Source organism: Galeopterus variegatus, unplaced genomic scaffold (assembly GCF_000696425.1).
Source record: "Galeopterus variegatus unplaced genomic scaffold, G_variegatus-3.0.2 Scaffold2500, whole genome shotgun sequence".
Taxonomy (NCBI): domain Eukaryota; kingdom Metazoa; phylum Chordata; class Mammalia; order Dermoptera; family Cynocephalidae; genus Galeopterus; species Galeopterus variegatus.
Window position 1 is genome coordinate 195,729 of NW_007728611.1, and position 15,269 is coordinate 210,997.

General features: G+C 34.5%; 1 protein-coding gene across 1 annotated transcript in view; it reads right to left on the reverse strand.

Moving 5' to 3' along the window:
- Positions 1-15,269, reverse strand: part of NAA15 (N(alpha)-acetyltransferase 15, NatA auxiliary subunit) — an 87,987-nt gene that overhangs the window by 6,089 nt on the left and 66,629 nt on the right. Inside the window, exons 17-20 of the mRNA XM_008581993.1 lie at positions 11,984-12,177; positions 7,602-7,710; positions 6,308-6,406; positions 734-880 (exon numbers count right to left, since the gene is read on the reverse strand). Of these exons, the coding sequence (XP_008580215.1) occupies positions 734-880; positions 6,308-6,406; positions 7,602-7,710; positions 11,984-12,177 (549 nt within the window). The remainder of the gene's footprint in view (positions 1-733; positions 881-6,307; positions 6,407-7,601; positions 7,711-11,983; positions 12,178-15,269) is intronic.

Consider the following 15,269-nt stretch of genomic DNA (forward strand, 5'->3'; position numbering starts at 1 on the left):
AGAATGACTGAGGTACATTCTGTATATATACCCAATAAAACATAATGTTTATGTAAAATATGCACAGTAAGAGAACTATAAAGAAATACAAATATTCTAGTAATACTTGTCTTTTGTATGGTGGGACCATGGATAGTTTTCTTTCTAAAATAAGCATAATAATTTGGGGGTTGAGGGGAATACTTCATTAAATGCAGGAGGTGAGAGGGGAATACCTAACCTCAATGGTATGAGCCAAAAAGCTAAATTCACGATTCCACAAAGGTATACAAAGCTGCTGGGCTTCTTAGCCATGTAGTTTAAAACCACACTACTAAAGCACGACCCACGTGGTCTCATAAAGTCAGACTTTGGCTCACGGGCAAAGACCCTTGCTGTAGACTTCTTGTTAACTGTGAGATGGTTTCAGGTGTTTAGCATTATCAAGTTTGATACCTACATAAACATGAGAAACGGAAAACAATGGTCACATCCAAGTGAATTTTAAGAGCACAATGATGGGAGAAAGAAAAGAAGAAAGAAAGAAAGCTCCACCTCCACTGTATGTAATATACATTGAAATTCAATTATACTTGCTTTTCTGTAATACCCATGCTGAACCAGGAGAGACGACTCTAGTAATAATTTTATATTAAGAAATTTAAATGTGTAAACTTATCTTGTCATTGATCCACTAAAATAAGTACTGAAGTTGCTTTAGAATAGTAAGAGAAGGACAAAATAAAGTGATTACCTGATAATCTGTGTGGCAATGACTCAGAATTCCTTTTCAGAAAAGTTTCATTAAAGTTCTTTGGATTCGTTGCTCCAAAAAGACGATTCATTTCTTGTTTTAATACTGTTCTAACTGTATCAGGTAAGTCTTTACTTTCACACACTGCTGAATAAATTAAAACAAACTCTCTCAGCACTTAGATACTCTGATAAAGTTTGTAGGAATTAAATTATCTATTTGATGAGGCCAACGAAACATGGTATTATATACAAAGACTAGATAAAACCTACTGATAATTCAACATTTAATGAAGAGCTTACCTATATAAATTTAAAGAATATATGCAGAACGATCCAATGATTGTTCTAAAGTCATTCAAAAATTTCATTGGCAGAGGACTCATTTACAGAAAGGAACATGAAGCAAAATGGATGACAAAAGATGTCATTCAAGCCTTCTAAGTCCCTAGAGTTTTCCCCCTCAACCTTAAGGTCTACAAAGCAGAGGCTTGACAGAATCTATCTGATAATGGCACAGCAAATATATAGTGCTGAAGACAACAGAATTTTCCTCACCTCCCCCATCTTCCTTTATACCCAGGCACATTTGTCAATTAAAAGAATAAAAAAAAAAAACCTGGTTGACATGGTTGACTTTATTTTCTGGAACTATGTGAATTGAGCTAATCACTACATAATAAACTCTGAAGGATTACCAAAGAATTTTCCTATAATAATTACACTGGAGTCATTATATTCCCAGGCCTTGAGATTTGGAGATGAAAAAGCAGACCTCAATCCCTCTGGATTGAATCCAAGTTATGTTTTGCTTCATTGTTATTTCGGTATAGACAGACACAGACAGATCTGGACTTGGACAAGTCATAACCTCTCTGAACGTATTTCCTGATCTATAAAATTGGGGTGATAGCTAACCTAGAAGGATTATAGCAAGGAAAAGCTACTGGGTAAAAGTGCTAATTAAATAATAGGTATTCAATGAATTATTATTATTATTTTTGTCTGTTTGAAAACATAAGATTTTCCTTATGGTTAGGAACTATGGTGGTGGCCTTCAAATTTTTATTGCAACCACATATTTGTACTGTGACAAGTACATATTGCATATCCCTAAGGTACGTGAAGCAAAAGTTTCACAAAACACTATGTGCAACATATGCTGATATTTTCTATTTTACATTTTGAAATGCTGGGAATGACTCACTAATAAATAACTGATTTCATTATCCCACTAATGGATCATTACTCTAAGTTTAATAAAACATTGAACACCTAAGCTATATATATATTTTCTACACATAATTATTAATTAAGATTGCCCTTTGTTGGTTAAAAAGCATTTTTAAAAACCTGTTCTATAGAATTAGGTGGTTCAAATAAATAAGCTACTAGCTAAAGAATTTAGCTTAACCTCCATTATATTATGGCAGTACTTTAAACTTGGTTTTGGCAATTTATCAATACCTATTTTTCAGAAGGAAGCAGGATCAGAGAGAGAAGAAGAAAGAAAAGCTGTAAAAATAGGTTACAATGAATTACAGTAAACATTATATCCAAAAACATAGATCTTTTATAATGTAAAAGTTATTTCCATGGGCTTTGTTGGTTTCCCTGAAATGCTTTCAGAATACTTTATATGTAGGTAGAAAGGTAACTGTATAGTTTACATTACAGTTGGGGGTAGGTGTTCTTTATTTTTCATTACCTTGCTTTCCTCAAATTAAACAATCTGCCCAGAAAAATTAAGAAAAAACAGCTTTAAAAAAAAGCCTCACAAATTGAAATATATATATATATATATATATATATATATATATATATAAATTTAAATAACTCCCAACTTCACTAATAGTTGTTTCCAAACACTTCCTCATTAAGTAATTCACAAAAAGTTGAGACCCACTCAGTTTTCTCTTAAATCATGTAGATTGCAACTGTAATTTCCAAGATATCAATTACCAAAAATAACAAAAAACCAAAAATTAGAATGGCCTATGGAATTCTGTGGAATAAAATTTTACCTCTACCTTTAAGAAAAGAAGCCATCTCAAATGTCACAGGTTTATCAACTGACCTATTACCGCTAGTGGGTAGAAAAACAAAATCAATCTAAAAATCCTTTGAAAGTGATAAAGACTGACAATATTGTGGTCTCGACAAAGTAAAAAATATCAGACTACTCAATTACCTTCCATGATAGAGTGAGATCTTGTAAATCAACAAAAAGTAATAACTGATGGGGTTATGTGGGTGGGGGTAAAGAAATAAAGCCTTCCCTAAGGGGCTGGCTTTATGTATGTATGTATGTATTTATTTATTTTCCTGGCAGGTACAGGGATCAAACCCCGGACGCTGGTGTTACGAGCGCCACGCTCTAACCAACTGAGATAACTGGCCAGCTCTAAGGGGATTTTGATTTGGGTCCTCTGACATTATGAAATTGAAAAAATGTTTTGTTCATACTGCTGGTGTTACGAGCGCCACGCTCTAACCAACTGAGATAACTGGCCAGCTATAAGGGGATTTTGATTTGGGTCCTCTGACATTATGAAATTGAAAAAATGTTTTGTTCATACTGTTAGCTTAATAGCAGAATGAATTAAGTAATCACCATTGGTTAAAAGCCACACTGAAAAGGGACCTTATTCTTAGCAAAAGGAGTTGCCTTGGATTCCCAGGCTAGCTGGCACTGGGAAGCTAATAATTTGGGAAGGAAAATAATAATAACAATAATAATAATTTGGGAAGGAAATATTCATATTTTGTGAGAGATGATGATTACTCACTACTAGATAATAACACAACTTACTAAGCAAGCATCACTCAAAATGGCAAAATAAATAATATTAAACAAGGCTTAAATAAATTAATAATTTAATAATACATAGTATGCAAGGTTTAAATAATAATAAATAATATGAGAGTATAAAAGAAGGTTTGAGAGTACAGAAGAAAAATCTCTGCAGATAAAAGAAAAATGAGGATGTACAAAAGAGAGTAAAAAGATATAAGACTCACTGTGGATCAAGACTGCCAAAAAGTGCTAATTTTAAAAGCATGTAAGAGAATATAAACATGTAAGGAAATAAGTCAAATTGAGTATTATAAGCTCCTATCTTTCACTTAGTACTGACCAGAAATGTAATTTAAATTGCTATACGCCCTACAACTTCAAAAGAAAAAAAAGAAAAGAAAAAACTTAAAAAGGATACCAAATCATCTTCATAGTAAGAAAAAAAAAGGAGGTGTGAAAGAAGGTGGTCCTATATGGTAAATAACTTCATGTGGCATATAGTAATTACATTAGTAGCATAAAACATATTCTGGAGATTTAGAGGGTGCCAGTAACTGTACTACAATAAAGAAGTTTCTACAACTAATAAAATAGGTGTGGAGGCATTATTTTTTTTCTTGTATACTCCACAGAAAGGTGTATTAGTGAGGGTTTCTTTGAAAGAGTTACAACAATATAACTTAACCTGACAAATGAATTCCTGAAAAATTCTAAATTAAATATATTTTTTAAAGTACCAAATACATTAAATAAACCCCTGGGGTTTATTTTGTATATCTGCATTTTCACAAATGCCTTAATAGTATACCTCTGTTCTTAACAAAGGTAATGATAAATACCCAACTTTTCTTGCCAGGGGTGGGGGGTTGGGGGGGTGGCGCATGCAGCAGGGGCAGGGTTGGCCAGTAGGGGGATCCAAACCATTGACCTTGGTGTTACTAACACTGCTCCCTAATCAACTAGCTAGCCCCTATCCAACTTCTCACGCTTTTTATTTTATTTTATTTTGCAGCTGGCCAGTTATGAGGATCTGAACCCCTGACCTTGGTGCTATCAACATCATGCTTTAAAGGCTTTCACAGAGATGGTCCATCTTTATTACTGCAAATAATCATGACCTAATTTCACTGCTTAAACTCAAACAAAATAAGAATCACTTTGTAAAGTCTTTTCATGACAACGATTTTAGCTGAACACCTATAGCAATGGGCATAGCCAACATGAATACTCAATAATTCTAACTAATTAATTCTAAGCCTATGTGTATTTTAAAACCAACTACTGAAAGAATATAGTCATGTTAATCAATCCACACACTTATTACAAGCAGATATGTCACTTTTATTCCATATTTCAAAAAAAAGTCCCTAACTCCATAGGATTTACATATTTAACCACCTTTCAGGAAAGAATCTAGTACATAAAACAAAGTGTGTGAAAGTGTGTGTTATTTTTTAAAATACTTTACATGTACACCCTCCAAACTGAGAATGGATTAAAACTATCATTTCTAGCCTTAATTTTCTGGTTCAATTATTTCAAAGTTTTTTAATACCAAAAAAAGATTAAAAAGAAATAAACTTCTTTATTTTCTCTAAATACAGCAATTCTTGCTTCTATTTTCTTTTTTTTTTTTTCCTTTTTTGTCTTTTTTACTGACCGGTAACGGGATCGCAACCCTCGGTGTCGCGCCCGTACCGGGGACTGGCAACAGAATTTTAAAAAATTTAGGGAAATATTTCTATGGTTCAGTTTCTATAACAGGAATTATTTTTTGACAAGCATAAATATAATTTAAATAAGGGTTTGCCTTTTCTTGGAAGTTAAAGCAATGTTCTTCATGGGACAATTTAGCATTTTTAAAGTGTGATTGGGATGCATGTTCTAATTTCTCATTTTTATATAATGCATGGAGTCAGCAATGAAATAACTAATTTATAATATTATTTCCAAATTCTGCAGATTGTTCTTTTAATGGTTCTACTTCTTTCTCCAGTCATAAATCAAAACAACAATAACAATACTACCTGACTACAAGAGTACTTTATTCTAAACTCAAAGCTACTATAGTAGGAAGAAAAATATGAAGACCTGGGCTCTAGTCCCTGCTTCATTACTAAGTATTTACATTATCTAGAATAAATAGTTTTATTTAGAATAAAATTCCACCTTTCAGGCTCTAAAATTCTGTAGGTCTACTTCACATTAAAACTAATATATTGATCTCTCTAAATATTTGAAAAGTAGATGATTTTTTTTAAGTAACAAAAAATCTGAAGAACCGTGCTAATTCAGATGTACAAGACAGATAAGGAGAAAACTAGTCAATTTCAAAGACAGTCTTCCATTTTACAACAATTTACTAAGAACATTTACATAAGGAAATATGATCCAAAACTTCAACTTACATGTAACTCTTAAGAAATAGAAACAAAGGCGATTCTCAAATATGTGGACTAAACAATTCTATGTCAACATAGGTAACATCTGTAGCCTTAAAATAAAGACTTTCATCACAAAGAAAAAAGCCTTGATTTTCCCCCAGTTAATTTAATATGTAACAGCTTTAAAATGATTGAGTTTATGATGAATTTGTACAGATTAGGTAGCCTTAAAATAAAGACTTTCATCACAAAGAAAAAAGCCTTGATTTTCCCTCAGTTAATTTAATATGTAACAGCTTTAAAATGATTGAGTTTATGATGAATTTGTACAGATTATTTATACAGTTACTATCAACTACTGTCATCAAATAAATAATGGAAAACCAAAACATACCAGTACTAAAGAGTCGAATCATACACTCATGAAGCCAAGGATGACTAGAATCAATAGCAAATGCCCTCTTCACTGACTGTAGCATCAAAAGAAACTTTTCTATAAAAAAGAAAAAGTAAGATATATTTTGATCAATTAATAAAATAAGACGCCCTAATTTGGAGGGCAAATACCTTACAAATAGAAAAAAAATAAACTTAGAGTCAATCACATCTAAATTGCAACATATGATTGAAGCAAACGATTTTCCTTCAATTAGCAACATTAGCTAATATTTTTCACATAACATTCTTTAAGGAAAAAGATTTTATATAGAAAACTTAGCATTCAGCAATATTTGAACTAATGCCATATAAACAAAGAAAATTTGAAGCCATTTCATTTTCCTACCTCCTTTAATGAAAATAGATGTTCCCCACTACTCAGAATACTTCATTGTGTACACTTGAAAGTATCTCCTTTCTTGTATTTTGTGAAATGTAAAATAGCTTCTCTTCTACCTCGCTGTTTCTCTCCTGTCAATCCCTGATTCTTCTTCCCCCTCTAAATGTAGTGTATTCACCAAGGTTATGTTTTCAGTCATTTTTTAATCTCTCTTTATGTACCCCTACTCCCATCCCCCATATTTCCAAAGCTTCAGTATTGTTTCCACCTGTTCCATGGAGATTTGTACTTGGATACTCAGTCCACCTCCATGTCTTATCTGTAACTACCTCTTCGTTAAGACTTCCCTAATTTAGTAACATTTTCCAAATATCAAAGTTCAAAACCCCAGGCTCTTCTGATAACTCCTTTTCCCTTGCCTCCAACAATCAGCTAAAAATACTGCCATGCCCTTTGCCATTATCCATTTCATGCAGTGGATTCCAAATGCTGGGGCTCTTTAGAGGTTAGAATAAGGATAAGAAGCCAATTGAATGGGGCTTTAGATTGCCTTTCCCCTCTTTTAGTGGAGCAGCTTTTGTTATTTTATACTTTGGGGTTTCATTTTAAAATATTTCTTAAAGGGGAGCTGTATTAACTGTTAAAAAAGAAGTCTGAAAATTACTGGACTATTTATTAAATATATTATTTGAAGTTATAATAATTATGAAAAATAGAAAACACAGTAGAAAAGATTTTAATCACTCAAAATTCTATGAAGAGACAGTCTCCTCTTTTGATCTATTTCTTCCCAGCCACTTCTATATTACACACCCACGTAAAAAAAAAAATCCTAGTTGTGAGGCCATCAGAGTTGGGTAAAGAAATACAGCGATCGGTTTTATCAGTGCCACTATACCTAATTGCCTACCTTTCCTAAAGTAAATCTCAAAGGCAAAAAGATGAGTTTCTATCTTGTTCTTCACCAAGTTCTTCAATGGTGTTAAAAATTTAATAGCTTCTTCCAATGGGGTTTCAACCTAACAAAAATAAAGGACATTATACACACAAAGTAAGATTCTTGGGCAGTGTGACTTCTTCTATTAAAAATACCTTTTTTTATTGTAAAAATCACTTACCAGTCACCCTGAAAAACAGTAAACACCCTGAAAAACATTAACCTCCAATGATCTAAACAAAGGGGATTCTGAACTTTAGAACTCAACTTATTTTTAACCACAGATATTACATTATCTCTGAATAAAAACTATTCAACAAGAAGGAAGTAGATAAAACAGAACTAAGGAAAGAAAGACAATAAGAGAAACAGGTCAGATATCCAAGGGGAAAAAAAGACAGAAAAGGGATGTGAAATAAAATGAAAAGGGGTATGAAGGAAACTGTAGAGAACATTACAGAATGAGTGTATGTTCCTTATAATTCAAACTAAGTAAAGTATACTCAAACTGTTCAGAATAAACAGTACATTACCCATTCTGTCTTGCTTTGTTCTTCAACAAAGTCTACAGGAATTACTATTTATTCAAATACCATACTAATGATGAGATGGCATTTGAAAAGATTTTTACTTATAGAACTCTGTCCCTACCATCCTCTATTAATTATATAAATGTAATATTACTTAATACTTGTAATAATTACTAGACAGGTGTATTCTCTGTCTGCATTCTATATTTGCCTTCTCTCATATTTACCCTCAATGAAAATTGGATTTACCACATTTGTCCAACGTGTTTCTGACAGTACAGTAATTACAGTTTCACCACCACAACTTCTGGTAGGAAAATTATTTCACAGCATTAAAAAAAAAAGAAAGTTAAGAAATGAAGTGATGTCTATGGGATCCACCTTGTCCCAGAGTGTTAAGCAGCTAGCCTTATAAAACAATAAAATAATCCATTAAAATCTCACCTACAGTGCCAGCTGGTGTTACTTTGAAGTACACATGCTCTAAACCAGAACAAGAAATCAATATATGGCACTGTCACTCTAATAACTGTAGATTCAGGAATCAAGATATAAGAGAAAAAATAGGGGCCCTCATAAGTATACCTTTTTTATATATTTCTAAATATTTTGCTTCTTGTTCTCATGACTCAATGTTCTACTGGGTTGGAATTTGACCACAAATTTGACCACACAGGGGAGAAATGTTTCTACCAGGGAAAGGTAAAAACCTGAGAACTAAAATTGCCACCCAGCTACATCAAGCTTTTCATGCCTACTGGGGTATAGATTGAATTGAGGGCCACTATATGTTGAATATATGGCTGCTGTTACAGTATGGAAACAACAAAGAATATACGGAAGGTGAACCAATATAAGTATTATATTTAGTAATATCAAGTACTTGAACTTGGAGCGAGAAAACAGAGAAATTAATTCTGTCTGCAATTCTAATAAACGAGAACATATGCTCCCAAAGGAAATCTGGGTCTGTTGTTCCCACATATAGTCTCAGTTTCTGATGTGCATCTCACAGTTAAGATTTTGTCAGGGTAAATCTAAGTGTTTAAATATATGTACATAACCACAATAAAGTCAACCATATTCTGCATTTACACATACATAATGTAGTACAGAGTTATATACACAAAAGCATGTAAACAGGAATGAAGTTCTAAAATCACTGCTAAAGGGAGAAAAAGTTGAAACTACCCTTGAAAATCCCTTAAATTAAAAGGATAGGCAGGTAGATATAAATATATAACTAGTTTGCATTATGTGTATGAAAACCTCAGAATCACCAGCATCGTCACAAGTTCATACTGAGAAGCACATAAAAACTGAGACAGACGAACCAAATGGCAGTCATGCCTCCCGTCTCATATTCAGCTGGGGTCCTAAATTCACTGAGTGGAATATCGGCTAGAAGTGCCAACATTATATATATATATTTTTCCTCGTTTCTTAAAAAAAAATTACATTCAATCATTAAAAATTGAATTTACCTAATTAAATGCATGTAGAAAGGAACTGCATTGTGCTTGATGGGCAATTTAAGACATCTGCAATTTAAGATGTTTAATCATATGCAATTTTTAAATATATAAACTGACTTAAAATCTAATCCCTATGTTAAGAGGTCTTATAGCCCTTGGAAGGAAGGTGTGTGCATACAACAGGAAAAAAAATTAAGTTCAAATGCTTGCTGACTGAAGGCAAGGAGGACTTTAAGATGGGTGGTACATGAGGGAATTCATAAATACCAACTATCGCCTCTTGGTAACTTGGAGAAAAAAATAATACAGTTTTTACTATGACCTCAGATTTATACTCAGTTAACTGAATATTAACACTCACTAACTAAATCCCTTCCCATTTTCCTTTTCTTCTTAACTGGAATTACTGTTAACTTAATAATGCCTTTATTTTATTTTATATATATTATCCTGAACTGGTGACACTAAATTTGCCATTTATCATATGGAAGAATACTGAAATAAAAGATGAAAAACAACAACAAAACCCACTATAGACTGTAGACCCTGACAAGCAGCTTTTAAAATAGCCTAACAATGCCATTCCTAGTTATAATGGCTTGATGTAATTTGGCATTGCCACCATGTTGTGGATAAACGTTAAGTATGGATGCTATTAGATAGGGGCATCTTTGAGGAAGTCAGCCTAGGAAGACAAAGGTCTTATGGGCCTAACAGGTAAGAATAGTATGTACTAAGGAGCAATTCATGAAAAAGGGTGCCTTCTACTAAGCTCCTTCCAAACAAAGCAGTCAGAAGCATTTCCTGTAGGCATTATTTTGTTCTGAGATTCTACACCTTAGCTACAAATAATTAGACCACAGCTTGACTTGTGGCCAAAAGGCAACCATTATAGTCTGGACACAAGGAAAACCATAGTCTATAAGAAAGCCTGGTACAACAATTCTGCTCTGCAGAGGTACTCTGTTAAAGTGATGAAATCCAAACAGATTGTTTAAGAACTATACAAAGACATGAAAAGTTATAAAGAAAAAAAGTCATTAAGGAAAGTCATGGGATAAAAGGAAAAGCAAATATACATAGTGATTGTGGCAGGCAGGCAATGATGGTGGTAAAAGCAATAGTAATAAAGAAAGTTGAGGCATAAAGATGGAAGGCCCCTAAAGTTGATGTTTTGCATTGAATGACTTTGCAATTCTCCATGAGGCCTAAAAGGTTGATTTTCTGTGCTTCCTTGTTTCCCCGTGTATTCTTCCAATAAACTTTCAACAATAAAAAGGTATATATAATCGTTGTTCCCAGCAGGTATACAATTATTTGTGAAAAAAATGTCAATATAAAAAAAAATGTCAATATATCCTTGCGAAATCTAAACTAGATTTTTCTATATTTCTTATAGCAATATTGCCATGTCTTTGAGATGTTACTGTCCACCTGTTCTGGCATAATTCTAAAAATATTCTCCAACTTTGTTTGGTATTATAATTTTCCTTAGTTATAAAGCAGTCAAGGAAATGATTTTGAATTTTTATGAGTACCACACTCTCCCGAGTGAGCCACGGGCCGGCCCGATTTTGAATTTTTAGTTACTAGTGAGGCTAAAATTAAAGTATAGGGCAATGTGCTTACAATATTGCTTTTACATAATAAATTATGCAATTAATTTCACATGAAGCAGGAAGATGTCAAGGGTCAAAAGAAAGTGCATAGGTATGTCATTAATCAAAATGGTTCATATAACAATAAATACCTTGGTTTCAGCTTAAACCAAACAAAGGATTAGATTCTGGCTTAAGGAAAATACTTAGGGAATTTTAAGATATTAGGTTCAAATGGGGCCGGCCAGTTAAAAAACAAAACAAAACTATAAACTGACAACATGGGTAAGCGAGAGATACAGATACAGTTCTCTGTTTATAACAAGTTCCATTTAGCCTAGATATAAAAACTTGCATGTTATCATTTGAAACAGAACCTAGATGCTTTACATACACATTTTCTCTAGTTTGAGCATATTTTTCTTAGTCCCATTTTATAGATGAGAATCAACCAGCAGAGAGGTTAGACAAAGTGTCCAGGAGCACACAGTGAAAGTGTAAGAGCTGGACCCAGATATGAATGACCCAAAAGCCAAAATTTTTTCCACTATACTATACTCTGGACCAGGATCATTACTTCAAGCTTCAAATGTGAAATATGATCAGAAACAGAATATTAAAGAAAAAGGACTAAAAATTAAAATGATTTTTGGCTCTAAAATCTATGATCACGTTAGGCAAATAAGACAATATAAAAATGACAATAGCTGGTCATGAAATTTCACTCAATCGTACCAAACACTATTAAGTACCTTGGCCAGTTTCTCAGGGATAAGTTCCTCTTTCGGACCTCCAATTTCCTCATCATCATCATCCTTCTTCTTTTTCTGATTTCTCTGCTGCTTTTCTTTTTCTGCATTTTTTTTCTCTTCTTCTATCTGTGCTTTCTTTTGAGCTCTTCTTTGTTTGTTACGTAGTTTCTTTAACTCTTTATCAGACATGTTTGCTGTAGGCAATAAATGTTAATGAAGTTATAAGCATAATGAAATTATAAGTATGTTAATCAGATTAGTGATTATCCACTACTACTGTTTAATATTCCCATACAGACTCCCATAAGAAAATATTGCATAGTATCCATGTAAATGTGCCTATATGTACCTAGCCTTTTAATGGTTCCACATTAGTTAGTGAACAATGTAACCTCTTCAGAATTTCTTTTTGGAAATCAGGTGGGATATGCATGGCAAAGCATGAGTTCCTCCAGCAATATTAAACTACTTGCAATTTTATGAATATAACAAGCAGTTGCATATCTCTGCTAAGGACTACGTTCTCTCTTAGTTATGTCTTCTCTAACCTGGCCAGTTATTTATTCTCTTCTCTGTGCTGCCTCTATGCCTAATATATTCTGCTTGTCATAATACTTTATTTATACACCTGTCTCTCTTTTAGACTGAGAGCAACTTGGTGGAAGAGACCCTGCCTTACTCATAATCTCTGTATTAGCAGGGCCTAGCAGCATGCCAAAACATAACAGAAATAATTGACAGAATAAATCTATGGTAAATTAAAAATTTGATATTGAAAACCAACAATATCCTTGGAGGTATAAACTGTGGAATGTCTCAAAAGAAAGACTGAAAATAACTAATGAATATGCTATAATAAAGTGAAAAATGTATATTGTTTAGATTTAACTCAACATATTTAAAAACTACATGCTCAGTCAGCATTTATTTGCATAACACGTGTTAACATTAAGAAATGAAAAAGGTGGCCAGTTAGCTCAGTTGGTTAGAGCATGGCCTTGTAACGCTAAAGTCAAGGGTTCGGATCCCCATACTTGCCAGCTGCCAAAAAAAGAAATGAAAAAAGTCATTCCAAAAATACATCACCACTGAGGTGATTTCAAAATATGCACACAAATTCCTCCTTTCAAAAGGCACACTCTATTTCCCCTCCCCTTAAATGTGGTCTATACTTTGTGACTCACTTGTAATGAACCGAATGTACCAGAAACAAAGGTGTGTTTTCCTTGCTTTCTCTTGGATCACTCAGAGGAAGCCAGCTGTCATGTTGTGAGGAAACCCAACCAAACTCATAAGACCTATGTGCCCAAGAACTGAGGCCAAGAGAGTAAGCCACCTTGGAAGCAAATCCACCAACCCAAGTCAATCCTTCAGATGCCCTGGCTGACATCTTGAGGTAAGGGGATCTTAACCCTCAACTTGGTGTTGTCAGGACCACGCTCTCCCAAGTGAGCCTTGACAGAGTTTCCAGTTCTACTCCACATCCAAATGGCTCAAGCTGGTGTCCAGAGATAAGAACTTACAGGCATCTCTCCTGCCTAGCAGACTGGGCTCCCCACTTCCCCACTGCTACCTTTAAACAGACCATTCAGGAATTTATCTTGAAATTAAGGTGACTCCCATATTTATACTCTCTTATTTATACTGCTAATTGCCATGCACTTTTCTCTGTCTCTGCCTGACTCTTTATTCCTGCCTCAAGAGACACAGGGATAGTGGAATGCTCTCCTAACACAATGTACCCTCCCTGTTCAAGATCTGTAAGTAAAAAACCTTTGAACTTATTTCCTATTGTGATGCAATGAATTTATACTTTTCATCTAAAGAATTAGGGACTACCCCAGGCCAGGTTTTCCCTGGGATGCTGGGGAGAACACAAGGTTGACTCCCAGCACCACAGCCATCACCAGGGAAGCAGAAACTGGACACAGATCAGAAAAGAGCTACAAGGGCATCTGCCAGTACAAACAAAATTTCCTGTGACAGGGACCCTCCGGTCACAGTCAAACAAGTAGGCATTAGGCCATCTGCCATGAAAAAAAAAAGTATCCCATGTAAGGCACAATATAAACACCCACGTTCAGCTCCCCTTCGTTTCCCATTAGGGCAGGGCTGCTAACTGCTCTAGCACTGGAACTGCAATTTAGCTGGTGGCTCTCAAAACAGTGGCCACCACTTCCATCCTTCCTACATGCTAGGTATAGTACATATGTTATTTTCTTTAATGTTCTCAACGAACTCATAGACTAGAGTGTAATATTTTATGTATGAGAAAACAGGAAAAATGACAACTCAGAGTGATAATAAAAGGCAGAGCAAGGACTTAAATCTACTTCACACTGACTCCAACGTATAGGTTTTTTCCACAATGTTATGCCAAGGGTCAGCAAACTTTTTCTGTAAAGGGCCAGAAGTAAGTATTTTCAGCTTTATAAGCCATAGGTCTCTGCTGCAAATAAACTCAGCTGCTGTAGTGTGAAAGCAGCCATATGTAATACAAAAACGAATGGGCTTGGCTATGTTCCAATAAAAATTTTATTTACCAAAACAGACTGCAGTATAGATTTGACCCATGGGCTATAATTTGCAGCCTTATTCTATATTACCTGCCACCTTAAAAGGACTTATGTCAGTTCACCATAGTAGAGTTGCCATACACAAATAGAGAAACGAACAACCACATAGGTAATTAATAAAGAAATTACAAATTCAAATCCTGTTTCTTTAATTTAGCACTAATTATCTGGAGAAATACTGTAATTCTAAACTTTACATAGCTCACTTCTGTGAGCATAAAAGAGGCTCAGAGAAACTAAAGGAAAATTCTACTCTACTAGAAGACAATATTACACTATCTTTTAATTTTTTTTTTTTTTTTTGTGACCAGCAACGGATCGCAACCCTCAGTGTCGCGCCCGTACTGGACTGGGACCAGCAACGGGATCGCAACCCTTGGTGTTGCCCCCGCTCCTCGCTCAGCCAGTGAGCGGCCGGTCTATATGTGGGATCCGAACCCTCGGCGGGAGCGCCGCCACGCTTCCCAAGCGGCGCACTGTAGCAGTGCGCCACCGGGCCGGCCCTAAGAAAGCACATATGTATATATGTGTGTATACACAGAAAACATTTGAACCTAGACTAGTATACCCAGACAAACTAACATCCACACAAGAAGCCTAAATAAAAGAAATCTGACCATATAAAGACTTTAAAGTCTACTGAAAACATAAAAACATAAGAAGGGCTAGCCCGGTGGCGCACTGCTATAGTGCGCCACTTGGGAAGCGTG